The following is a 14,108-nucleotide window of genomic DNA, read 5'->3' on the forward strand; positions in this document are numbered from 1 at the left end:
AGAAGAGAGAATGTTTGGATGTTGATTTAAAGTTAACTTTTATATACTGATGTCCACCCACACCCACATCTAGCATCTCAAGATACTCTTCTGGGTATTCTTTTTAGCCAAAATTTTCTATTTTACCCAAGACTTTCACAGTCATAAATTCAGCAAAATATTTTAAACATATTTGAATGAATTATGTACCAGGTAGATTCTGGGTTCATGTCTTATAGCCAGATGATCTGAGGTAAGATATATAAGGCCAGCTTCTTTTTTGCCTAACACTGTTATTTTTAAAATAATTTTATTTATTTATTTTTGGCTGTGCTGAGTCTTTGCTGCTAAGCAGGCTTTTCTCTAGTTGGGGTGCATAGGCCTCTTGTTGTGGTGTTGGGGAGCACAGGCTCTAGAGTGTGCAGGCTTCACTAGTTGTGGCGTATGGGCTCAGTGGTTGTGGCTCCTGGGCTCTAGAGCATAGGCTCAGTAGCTGTGGCACACGGGCTTAGCTGTTCCATGGCACGTGGGGTCTCCCTAGACCAGAGATTAAACCTGTGTCCCCTGCATTGGCAGGCAGATTCTTTGCCACTGAGCTACTAGGGAAGCCCGAGGCAAGATATTTTAAACAGAGATAATATACACGCTCCAATGAAATTAGGTTGCTGTGAGAATTAATAGAATGATGCTGTAAAAATATTTTTTTAATTCTGTAGCAGTATACAAATATAAATTGTTAGGGTGATATTTGATGTTGTTCAAAGGAAACAATGGAGAAGAAATGGCAACCCACTCCAGTATTCTTGCCTGGAGAATCCCATGGACAGAGGAACTTGCCAGGCTACAGTCCATGGGATCACAAAGAGTTGGACACAACTGAGTGACTAACCGGAGAAGGCAGTGGCACCCCACTCCAGTACTCTTGCCTGGAAAATCCCATGGACCGAGGAGCCTGGTAGGCTGCAGTCCATGGGGTCGCTAAGAGTCCAATAGGACTGAGCGACTTCACTTTCATGCATTGGAGAAGGAAATGGCAACCCACTCCAGTGTTCTTGCCTGGAGAATCCCAGGGACCGGGGAGCCTGGTGGGCTGCCGTCTGTGGGGTCACACAGAGTCAGACACGACTGAAGCAACTTAGCAGCAGCAGCAGCAGCAGAGTGACTAACAACAACAGAAGGAAACAGTAATAGTGCTGAATTATAGAGACTTGTATTTACTATCATTAGCTCAAATAAGAACTGAACAAAGTGACTTAAAAATTGGATTTTGAGTATAAAATAAAACAAAATGACTTTTTAAAATTGGATTTTGAGTATGAAATGAGCTTAATATAAAAATATTTGAACAGTATATACTTTTATAAAGTAAAGGATAGTTTTGTTTGTTTGTTTGTTTTGTTGTTGTTGTTGTTTTCAGATTCCCCTGGTCCGCACCAGTTCTAAGTTGGCTGCTAGGCGCCAGAGGAGGCGAGGCGCCATGAGGAACCGCGCCCTCAGGAGCGCACCCGGCTGGGGGACACTGACATGCCCACCACCGCAGGCCACAAGGGGCTAAAGGGTAGTTTTTATTCCACAGAATTCCAACCACTGTACCACTGTCCTTTTAATATAATTGTTCATCCAGTCCTAAATCATTTTCCTTTAGGTGGTCGTGGTTGATTTTGTTTTGCAAGCTGGGTTCATGGGTGCCTGTGTTTTCTGTGTCAGTGCATGTTTGAGATTTCCTGTTGCCTGCAAAACAGGAGAATGCCCATTGTATGTAACTCCAGGGGGCATTTGTCACCTAGGATGAGGTGTGCATGGTGCCTCCAGAAACAGCTCACCTTGCAGTCTCTGAGACTGTCCTCTGGAGTCGCACAACTCAAGACCCTGCTTAGAAAGCTTTACAATTTCTGTGTCACGTATTTCCTCTTTCCTAACTTTGAGAAAAGTCACTGATATGCCTTCTGTGATGGGTTTAATTTTGCCCCCCCGCCCCGTTCATGTGTTGAAATCCAAACCCACAGTACCTTAGACTGTGACCTTATTTGGAAATAAGGTTGTTTCAGGTGTAATTAATTAAAATGAGATCATTCTGGACTAAGGTGGCCCCCTAATCTGATATGACTTGGTGTCCTTATAAAAGGGGTAACTTTGGATACATATATGTACACATGGAGAGTACCATGTGGAGATGAAGGCAGAGATCAGAGTGATGCAACAGAAGCTAAGTGCAATGGTTAATATTATGTATCAAACTTTACTGAACTACGGGGTACCCAGCTATTTGGTCAAACGTTATTCTGGGTGTGTCTGTGAAGGTGTTTTTTTGGATGAGATTAACATTTAAATTTGGTAGACTTAGTAATGCAGATTGCCTTTCATGATCCGAGTGGTCATAATCTAAGCAGTGGTTGGCTTGAATAGAACAAAACCGTTGACCCTTCTATGAGTAAGAGGGAATTTCTCATAAAAGAAAAAAAGAGAGTCAGAGAACCCCTTCTGCCTGGATTGAGCTGAGACCTTGATCTTTTCTGACCTTCAGATTTGGACTGAATCATCAGCTGTTCTTGACTCTCCAGCCTGAGCCTACTGACTTTCAGACTGTAAAATTAAACCATCAGCTCTCCTACTTTCTCAGGCCTTTGGACTCAGGGTCTCCAGCTTGCTGACTGCAGGTCTTGGGACTGCTCAGCATCCATAATCATATGAACTAATTCTTTATAATAAATCTGTCTGTCTATGTGTCATTATCCATCCACCCATCATATTGGTTCCATTTCTCTGGAGAATCCTATTACACTAAGGAACACCAAAGATTGACAACAAGTGATTAGAAGCTAGAAGAAAGGACTGGAATAGATTCTACCTCACAGCCCTCAAAAGGAACCAAAATTGCCAACCCCTTTATCTCCAACTTATAGTCTCCAGACTATAAGACAGTAAATTTCTGTTGTTTAATCTACTGAGTTTATGGTAAATTAGTACGCCTTTTGACACTAAAAATTACAGAAAAGAATTTTAAAACCAGCCTGATATTTTCCCCTTGTAAAAAATGACATTTCCAGTTGAGAATTTTGGTAGGAGTTACAACAACCCATAGGTTAGTGCTTTGTTCTCTCCTTTTCTTATCTGTCGCCTTCTTCTAGTAGTTTTTATTTCTTTGTGGGGGTTTTTTTTTCTGTTCTATATCCTGGTATCAGACCTTTTTTCTTCTGTACCATCCATTCTGATTCCTAATGCTTCTAATGTTTCACTTCAGCAATGGCTTTATTTTTTCCTATATTCACAAGAATTTTGTCAGCTCATTGTTGTCAATTTCTCCCCTTTAATTTCATTTTTTCCATGAGTTGAAATTTCTTACTAGTATTAAAGAAGATTATGACTAACTTCTTCTTGTACTATTTGGGAATAATTCTTTTTTCTAGGATTATACATTCTCTGCTTTTGAACATCATTGCTATATTACATTACTGTCTTATGTCTGTTTCTTTTTTTTTCAATAGTGTCAACCTGTTGTTTCATATTTAAACTTTTCTGCTTACTCGTTGTTTAATCACTAAGTCATGTCTGGGAGTTCCCAAGCAAGAATATTGGAGTGGGTTGTCGTTTCCTTCTTCAGGGTATCATATTAAAAAGCAGAGACGTTACTTTGCTAACAAAGTTCCATAGAGTCAAAGTCAAAAAATATATATATATTTTTTCCAGTAGTCATGTATGGATGTGAGAGTTGAACCATAAAGAAGGCTGAGCACCAAAGAACTGATGCTTTCAAAATGTGGTTTGGAGAAGACTCTTGAGAGTACCTTGGATTGCAAGGAAATCAGTCAATCCTGAAGAAAATCAACCCTGAATATTCATTGGAAGGACTGATGCTGAAGCTGAAGCTTCAATATTCTGGCCACCTGATGCAAAGGGCCAAATCACTGGAAAAGACCCTGATGCTGGAAAGATTGAAGGCAGGAAGAGAAGGGGAGGGCAGAGGACAAGATGGTTGAGTGGCATCACCAACTCAATGGACATGAGTTTGAGCAAACTCTGGGAGATGGTGAAGGACAGGAAAGCCTGGTGTACTGCAGTCCATGGGGTCACAAAGAGTCAGACGTGACCGAGCAACTGAACAACAACAATGAACCAGGAAGAAGACCATCACCTGACCATGCTGGCATCATGGTTTTGGACTTCCAACCTCTAAAAGTGTTAAAAATAAATTCAGTTGTTTATAAGCTTTCCAATGTATGATATTTTATCATAGCAGCCTGAATGGAGTAAGATAGTCACCAAGCAGACAGAGGAACTCTGTCATTGGCCTCCTGCTCATTAACCATCACACTTATCATTTTAAGCCATTCCCAGTTCCCCAGACACCTCATGGTCTCTTTTCTGTCTTGACCTTAATCACTTTGCATGAGCTGTCCTTCGTCAGTACTAATCATTACTTAGACTCTAGGGTAATGATTAATTTAAACATGTGTACTCTAGCAGCAGTAAATACCAAGATTCAAAAACAACTACTACTAACAAGCTGTACCTTAGGGCAAGATACTATACCTATTTAAACACTTTTTCCTGCCGTAATACAGAGTAGGTAACAGGACCGAACTCATAGCTTAGTTATAAGAATCTAATGAGGTAATTCATGTAAAGACTTTCAAGAGCTTGGAAATGAAATTAATTTCCTCCAATTTAATACAAGGATCCTGATCCTATCTCTCTGTTTTCAGTAGTATATAACCTAATGCAATGGGAGCTGTTTTGTTACAGCAGTGGAGTCTTTAGTCTAGAACAACAAATAAACACATAATTGAATCGCCATTCTTCTTTCTTCCTGCACAACATTGTGAAGAATATTTAGCATTAGTCAAATAACAAGAGAAATCTATTTTGTTCTTTTAAAATAATAGTCTATATGTAAGTTGTAAAACATCATTATTCTAAATTTGGCTATTTCAGAGGAGCCTGGTGGGCTACAGCCCATGGGGTTGTGAAGAGTTGGACACCACTGAGCCACTAAGCTAAATATGATAGAGACAAAGATAAAAGTGACAGAGACAAAGACAGACTAAGATGCACTTTGCTGGGAAGATAAAATCAGTGTGAGAAATAGGCTGGAAGAGAATGAAGTCCATTGTATCAATCCACTATCACACTAATAAAAATCATGAAGCTGTTAATATTAAGCAACAGCACAGCAACCTAAATGCCTAACTAAAAAGAAAAGCCAGAATATCTGGATAGTAGATTAAAACTACATTTGTCAAACAATGTTACAAACAAATAAGAAAGCATGTTTATTGAAAATGACATGACTCTCTGATGCTACTTCATTTCTATGGTAACAACAGAGGAGAAACATAGTAAAACAACAATAAAACACATGTGACTCCACAGCCTCTTGTGCTCATTGGAGCAAACAGAAAAGAAAACAACTTTTCTACCCAAAAAGCTTGATCATTAAAAATTATGATATAAAGTATTACCATATACTGCTAAGTCACTTCAGTCGTGTCCGACTCTGTGCGACCCCATAGACGGCAGCCCACCAGGCTCCCCCATCCCTGGGATTCTCCAGACAAGAACACTGGAGTGGGTTGCCATTTCCTTCTCCAATGCATGAAAGTGAAAAGTGAAAGTGAAAGTGAAGTCGTGTCTGACTCTTCTCGACCCCATGGACTGCAGTCCACCAGGCTCCTCCATCCATGGGATTTTCCAGGCAAAAGTACCGGAGTGGGGTGCTATTGCCTTCTCCGATCACCATATACACTATGGGTGTATATGTCTAGTGGAGATTCACTGCCTGATGGCTAGAAACACTAAAATAATGCAGCTGGTGTAGTGGTCAAAATCATTACATTTTGTTAATAAAATTTTTAATTTTTTTCTTTCAGTATGTTTTCATGTCAGGATGATACAATTCTTCTGAATGGAATTACTTATTTCATATTAAACCCATTACCATATACACTATGGTTTACACTTTCACTTCATCATAAGATGTGGTATTTTTTGTGAAGTTTGAGAATTACTGTTGTGCATTCATTAGATATGATTTCAAACCCACTTGTTTTGATCTAAGAATGAAGCTGTTTTGCTCTGAGAGTGAAGTTGTTCACATTGAGGAAGCTGTGTCAGGATGTTATCATTGGTATCTGTAGCTGTCATAGAAGTAGTGTTAGTCACTCAGTCATGTCTGACTCTTTTCGACCCCATGGCTGTAATCCGCCAGGCTCTTCAGTCCATGGAATTCTCAAGCATACATTAATTCCGCTACTGACTGGCACTGCTGGGTGCTTATCTGTAAGAACACAAGGAGGAGCGACTATGACTGGAGAACATTTAAGCTTTAAGTACCAAGAGATGTGAACAGTATCTCCAGAGTGTTCGGTCTGTGCAAGGCAGCTCTTTGCGGATCTAAATAATTCTCTGAAGACGTTGTGTTGAGCGGTGGGTAGGAGTGGGGTAGGGGTGAGGATAAGCTCCCGCCTGGACGAAATGACTCTTTGCCTGCCTGCAGCAGCCTAAGGAGATCGCTTTGGCTGCCAATATAGTGTCTTCCTTTCCTAGGAACGTGCCCTGTCCTCTAGCATGGCTTCTACCTTCCTTAGCAACGTGGTCTAGCAACATTTTGCCCTGGCAGCTGGGCATCTGCTTGTGGTCGACCAAGCCCACTCTCTGGAGGGCCTGCTGTAGAAAGGTGCAGCTCAACTAAATTTGGACTTTATTTGTCTCCCTCTTGTCCGGAACCATAGTGTCATTACTCCAGTATTGATTTGAACTCTTTTATTTCTTTATTGGCTTTTTAAGAGAAATTATCCTGTATGCTATTGGATTGTGAAATTACTCTATCTCCCTCAGTGAACCTGTGTTACATAAATTGTCAAAGACATTCTCAGTCTCTGAGCATAATTTGCTGCCTAGAAACAAAACAAAACAATTATGTTTTCCCCAAGCATATATGTTCTCAACAAAAATGACAATGTTTTTCAAAGATGACTTTCATTTCAAAGGTACATATTTCAGAGACTAGTTTTACCGTTTTAATGAAAAATTAAATCTGTAACAAAAATAAATATTTTGGTTTTTATTTATATAACCATGTTTTAAAAAATGTATTCAATGGTTTTTCCATACTTTATCTTAATATTTTCATTTGATTAGTTCTATAAACTCTAAGGATCTCCTCATGGCTCAGTGGTAAAGAATCTGTCTGCATGCAGGAGCTGCAGGAGACACAGATTCCATCCCTGGGTGGGCAAGATCCCCTGGAGGAGAAAGTGGCAAGCCACTCCAGTATTCTTGCCTAGAGAATGCAATGGACAGAGGAGCCTGGAGGAAAGGGCTACAGTCCATAGGATTGCAAAGAGTCAGACACGACTGAAGTGACAGCAGCAGGCACAGCGGCAGCATAAAATCTAAAGCTAATGTACTAAATCACAAATGATCAATATAAAGGTATACGGCTGAAATTTTGTTTAAAAATTATTATTTACTCTATATAATTTGTCAAAAACACCATATACGTGTTAAGAGCACATAAGTAGTGGTCTAAAAATATATTTTAATGAATCAATGAATATATGTTGACTCAGTCAGTAAAAGATTGTGTGATCGGAAAGTATTTAATCATATGGAAACATGGTCACAATATATTTTTGAATTTTAATTCTGGTTAATTCTTGAGCATGGATGCAATTATAGAACATTCCTTTTTTTACATTTTTCACTGTTTAAAATTTCCATTGAAATAAAATGATTTTAAAATATGAGATATAATTGTCAAGCTATTAAAAACTACAAAATATAAAATTCAAACTGTAAAAATATTTGTAAAATGTATTGTGTTAAGATGAAACTAGCCAGAGACACAAAGAGAGTGGCTGCCAAGCATATCTGCTTTGCTGAAATCTCATTGCTTGAATGAGTCCTATTATTATTAGGTAGACTGGCAAACCAAATTTTGGCGAGAGGCTATAAAGGACTAGGGAAATTCTGAGGATGTAGAGTGGCCTGGGAGAGGGTTGGGGGAACCTGTGAGAGAGAAGACACTGATACTAGGGTGATAAATCTAACAGTAGTTAGGTGAAATTTGGGAAACTAGAGGTTTATTTTTAGCAAGTTTAACTGTGTGATATGTGATATAATCTCTTCTTATCTTCACAAAACTTTAGTAAATATCTCTGTGTCTCTTCCAAGTTTAATTGAAAAATTATTTATGTTGTCATACATTGTCATACATGGCCACATGTAAATTTACAAAGTACAGAAAGAATCTATCAAAGGCAATACAAAATGAGTTCTATAATTTAATATTCATGTGAATGATTGACTCTGAGGAATGACAATTAAATAAATGATTTCATTAAACACTTCTATTCATTTATTAAATAAAACTTAAATATTCAGTAGTCATGTGGATAGTCTATGACCATATATTCAGCTATAGTTTTAGCTAATGTGAATATAAATAGTAACATAGTATTTAAGAGCACTGATTTTAGGTGAAGCTCTGCTTGGGTTCGAAATCCATTTTTGTAAAATATGGGCTTCTCTCATAGCTCAGTTGGTAAAGAATCTGCCTGCAATGCAGGAGACCCCAGTTCAATCCCTGGGTCAGGAAGATCCCCTGGAGAAGGGATAGGCTGCCCACTGCAGTAATGTGTTTTATCTTAGGCAAATTGTTGAAGTTATTTGAATTATAGCTTCTTTAGCTGAAAGACTAGCTAAGAGTACCTACTCCACAGCATTATTGAAAGGAATATACAGTACTCATGAAGTGTTTGGCACAGGACCTGAGAAATCAATAAATCTTAATTATAATGTAAGCTCCCAACCCAGGAATTGAACCGGGTCTCCTGCATTGCAGGCGGATTCTTTACCAACTGAGGTATCAGGGAAGTTCTTTCAATGAGGGCAGGAATATTATATCTTTTGATCATTGTTGTGTGGCTGGCACACAGAATTGTCAAGAACTATTTGTTGAATAAATTGATGAGTATTGTTATTATCAGTAATTGTTTCAATAATTACTGATATATTTAAGTAATTATTTCAACTTAAATATATCTGGAAACAGTATTGTTATTATCAGTAATTATTTTAATAATTAAGGTACCAACTTAAATATAATATATCTGGAAATATATGTATACAGGGAATATATGATAATGAGGGAGTTTAACACCTTTTGTCCCCCTGTGCCCTCTTTCCCCAGTTCCTGCCCCTCTCCATCCGGGCTGAGAACCTCTCATTGTCATTTAAGGTCTCCATGGGGGAGTCAGGGTAGCAGGGTGAACCAGCCCTAAATACTCCTTGGTTGGTGGATCGTTAACCGTCCATTTTTGGGTCGTTGGGTTACAAAACTGACAGCTGGCCACTAAGGTTATAATTTAGCTTCCAGGCAGGACTATGGCCAAATCTATCTCACCTTTCAGTGATAAGGTGGCTATGTTGGGCAAAGTGTTCCTTCCTCTGAGCAAACCAACAGTAGATGCTGCCTGTGGAAAAAGTGGAGGATTGTTTATTCTGTTTGTCCACCCAGATAATTCTATTCCCTTCTCTCCACTGCTCTGTGCCCCAGAAGGCTGACATCCATAGACTGCTGTTACCATGGTTTTCTTTCTCTCTGGCTAGCAGATACATTGGCCAAGGAGAGGCAGCATGCAGAAATTAAGGAGACAGTATGTCTCTCTGTGGCACTGTGTGAGACACTCTCCAATTAGCCTAATCCCTGAGCCTCACCTGCATCCTGATCCTCTGTTAAAGCTGCATATAGCCTCTGCAAACATCTCATGGTAAAAACTCCTTTAGGAGGATTCCAGCCATCTGTGTGTGTGTGTGTGTGTCTCTCTCTCTCTCTAACTCTCTCTCTTTCTGCCAGCCTTTTTGAATTTCATATTTTCTACCCTTTTCTACCTTTTTTTGAACTTTGTATTTGTGATTCTGACTTCTGGAGAAACAAATCAAGCCCTCCAAGTGGACATCTTGAGAGCTCATGCTCCCAGTACGTAAGGGATATTTAGTTGCCTCTTTTAAACTCAGCACATTTATGAACCTCTGTGAGGAGGGCCTCTCTGGGCTTGAAGCCTCCTGGACTCTTATGTGAGTCCATACCCTGCCCCTCCATGGGTGAGAAGTCAGAGGTCACATGAGTGCATGTGATACCCTTGTCAGCCGTCTGTCCTCCGTGGATGATCAGACCACCCTTGGGAGATGTGCAGTATGGATACCAATCGTTCTGGGGAGTCTGCCAAGTCCAACAAGGGCAAGAGTCCCAGCCGAACATCTCACTGGTCAGCAGGCTTTCTCACACCCCCGCAGCTCCTGCCTCTCAGCTCATCCTGTCCTCCTCTCAGCTTAGCTCCCACTCTGAATGCCCAATTTCCCAACTTCCCATTTCCATTGTACCCCAGTGGGCATCATGGTTTTCCCAGCACATCTCTTGGGGAGCTATCTTCGCTGGCATCACTTCAGTCCAATGGATTGTGTTCACCCAGCTGTGGCCTGAACAGGTGTACTTCACATGGTGCAGATAAGGGACCCGAGGATTCCACTTGTTTGGGGACAATGACAAGTAGTACCATTAGAAAGCTCTGAATGTATGTTCCCATTTTTAAATGCCTTGTGTTGTTGTTTTTTTTTATAGTAAATAGAGCCAACAAAGACGATTTGATGCTGCAGAATATTTAAATGATATTCTCATGAGCATCAACATTTTAAAAAGATTGTCTTAAATGCCACCACTCCCCACCTTATGGCCTGTTCTTAAACAGTGTCTTCTCACCAGGATAAGCAAACAGGTTTTAGAGTGCAACACAATGAGTGTCTTTCCAAAAGGCCTAGGGGACGGGAGTCTTGGGTCCTTGAGTGACTTAGAACTATATAATGTCCCTTGATTTTTTTTTAATTAAAGGTGAAAGAAATCGGACATGCAGTGTGATCGCACCATCTCTGCTATGTCTGAGAGCCTCTGCATAGACTGTTAGGATGAACAGAATCCCCCTTCCAGTGTAACCCAGGAAAACTGTATCAGCATAAACACATATTGAGTCAAAAGGGATGAAAATTCAGCTTTTATTTTAACAACTGAAACAAAGGAGGAGTTTGTTATTCCACATTTTTTTTTGCTTTTTTTTCTAAAATTATGGGCATACATAAGCACTTAGATATTATGACTTTTTGGCAATAGCCAACTCTACCCTGGTTGTGGCTTATGTCAGCATCCACACCCACTTGGACAAATCCACATCACTTCTGTGCCTCCCCAGTTGCCTATCAAGTAAAAAGACCAGCACATTTTGGGAGACCCTGCGGGATTTTGGGTGTTTTTCTTCCTTCTTGATAGTTACTGTAGGTGTGTTAGGATTGACTTCAGAGCTTCCTTTATCCATGAATCGTTGATGCCACAGACAGTCTTCAGCAAGAGAGCACAACCGAGAAGGCCTGAAAAAGATGATGAAATACACTGAATCCAGTGGACCCAGGGGCTTCTTCCCTTCACAATCTCTCACACACACACACACGTTCCCAGCAGTGCTCATAAGAGATTGCTTTGGGGTCTCATCTGACTTGTCCAAGGTAACACAGAGCGGGGATTGGAACTAACCAAGCCTGTTTCTAGAGCCTGTGCTCCACATCATTCTCTATAAAGCAAATGACAGTCTCATACCGTAGGGTTGGAGTTTATCAGGTGGACTAGTATGGTGATGGTAAAAAACAATGTTACCTTACTTTGTATATATCTGGATAGCTTACCACCCAGACCACTCAGGTTTCTCTGGAAGGAGAGTCCTGAAGAGACCGCAAGAAGTTAGCAAGAGGATTCTGTCTCTCTCCCTGTCTTATCCCTTGTGAGAGCCTGGTTGGTCAGACCCAGGAGTCATGATGACTCACAATGCCTCAAAGAACTTTCTGATTTTGGCGCCATGGATACCACCAGCTAGGTTATCTCTAGTGTGAGGCTGAACACTGAGTGACTGAGAGGTGCTAGTAAAAGAGGAAAATACTACCCATATTTGGCTACCATCTTCATATCTGTTCCCTGGAAGGATACTCAGTTCTCTTGGCCTCAGAGATCTTTCCTGACTCATTCAAAATCTCTCCCATTAAATGTTTCCTGTGTTAGGAGTTAAAATGCCCATTGCATATCCATAGGTCTTCTGGTCAGTATTGAGCAGTTTTGGCCTCAAGTGCCAAACAGGAACTTGGCCTCAGGTAGAATTTTCTGCTTCTTTCTCGATCTCTAGATACAGCCTTGGCCACAACTCTGAAATGCACAATTCACGTCATAAGTGGGGTGTCTAATTGTAGAAATTTTGACTGAGTAGCCATACTTCTCATGCCATATTACCTTGCAAGTCTTTGATACAGAACAGCTACATAACTGACATTGATGAGTGATCCAAGTGGGTATTGTTTAGTGTCATGACATGGGTTCTTACAGGCTGTAAGAGGGGTAATTGTGAGGACAGGACTCTGTTGGTGGTGGTGGTGGTGGTGTTTTTTGTTTTTGTTTTGATAGTGCTTTCCTAAGAGTCTAGCATGAGTACTATGAAGAAATTTGATATATTCCTACACTGGTGACCCTACTGTGGTCAATTTCATGTGACAACTGAAGAAACTGAGGCAAGGAGGTCTGTGAGATGGACCCAGGTCACACACACCCTTCTTTGAGAGGTTCTGTCTTCCAGATTTTCCTCCCATCTCATATAGAGTCATGGAAAGAGACTAAAATAGTGTGCTCAGTGTCTAAAAGAAATTGAAGAGGGATGAGAGCTATTATTAGTGTATAGTATTTTATTAACAAAAAGGTAGCAAACTGTCCTTTTCTTAAGGTATTGCCTTCTTGGAATAGTCAAGGCAAGTAGATCAGGAAAGATTGTTGATATAAGTTAAACACATAAAAATAGATTCTGCATATGCTTCTAATAATTAGGAAATATAATAGAAATAAAATATTCTATTCAAATGGTATCAAGCAGTGTAAAACATCTACAAATACAATTAACTTTTTAAAAAACATAGGAAAAACATACATGAAACTTTTTATGAACTTCCTATGTGGACACTTTATGATATTTTTAAGTAACTTTCTTTTGGAAAGGAAGACTAATTTTTGGAAAGATATAAATTCTTCCCTAAATTAATCTTTGAATTCAGTGCAATCTCAGTCATAAATCACAAGATTTTGATTGTGTGTGTGGAACTGGAGGACTAGATTATAAAAATACCTTGAAGAGAAAATGTGAGGGATTAGTCCAGGGGGTGGGGGTGGGGGCATGTGTCATACAGTATATTAAAATAAAAATATTTTCATAGATACATGGGAATTAAATCATAAAGCAATCAGATGTTGCCTCAAGGCAGTATTTTATGACCGTGTGTGTGTGTGTGTGTGTGTGTGCACACATGGGCACGTGTGTCTGTTAGGGAAGATGGAAATGCAGAGGGGCTTCTGGAACCACTTGGTATTTTTCCTACTGGTAATTCTGGATTCCATCATCTTTCACAGGTTTTCTCAGTTGTGTTCTCTTGCTGAAGCCCATCTGTGGCGTCAACCAGTCATGGATAAAGGAGCCTCTGAAGTCAGTCCTGGAACGCCCACACCCATCATCAGGATAGCAGATGAATACCTGAAACCCACCGTGGCCTCCAGAAACATGCTGATGTTTTTACTTGGTAGGCAGCTAGGGAGGCACAGAAATGATGAGGCGCTGACAAAGTGGCTATGGGGGTTGACACAAAAAACACCAGGGTGGAGTTGGCCTTTACCTAAATATCATGTGACTTCCACCTATGGCCCCTGAGAATTATGAAAAATGGTGTGGATCAACAAATCTTTCCCCTGAAGGGACATTAAAATTGAAGTTGTGTTTTCACCTCTTCTGGTTTGATGTGTTTTTTGTTCATGGGCCGCTTGTACCTCTGAACTTTCTCCCTGCTACCCAAAGTCCACAAACATGTGAAGTCTGGTTACTCACCTTTGGAGAATGTTGACTCACTTAGAGTCTGGGGGATTTCAGTTTAGAGGGGCCCTCTTGAGAGAAGTTGGAAAATCTGTTGCATTTACATGTGAAAAATGCCCTAATTTACTAGGGGGGATTAGGGCTTCAAGAAGGCCACTTGGGGGGTCTTGATTTGTCTCCCCTGAGGTT

At 40.1% G+C, this 14,108-nt stretch overlaps 1 protein-coding gene across 1 annotated transcript in view; it reads left to right on the plus strand.

Annotated features, from left to right (window-relative positions):
* The window catches only part of CT55 (cancer/testis antigen 55), a 44,227-nt gene extending 30,705 nt beyond the window's left edge, over positions 1 to 13,522 (plus strand). Inside the window, exon 5 of the mRNA XM_086389205.1 lies at positions 13,466 to 13,522. Coding sequence (XP_086245331.1) covers positions 13,466 to 13,492 — 27 coding nt within the window. The 3' untranslated portion in view covers positions 13,493 to 13,522. The remainder of the gene's footprint in view (positions 1 to 13,465) is intronic.
* Positions 13,523 to 14,108: the final 586 nt, after the last annotated feature.

This window comes from Bos grunniens, chromosome X (genome assembly GCF_055505025.1).
Source record: "Bos grunniens cultivar Pamir isolate PY7600 chromosome X, Bosgru_T2T1.0, whole genome shotgun sequence".
Lineage (NCBI taxonomy): Eukaryota > Metazoa > Chordata > Mammalia > Artiodactyla > Bovidae > Bos > Bos grunniens.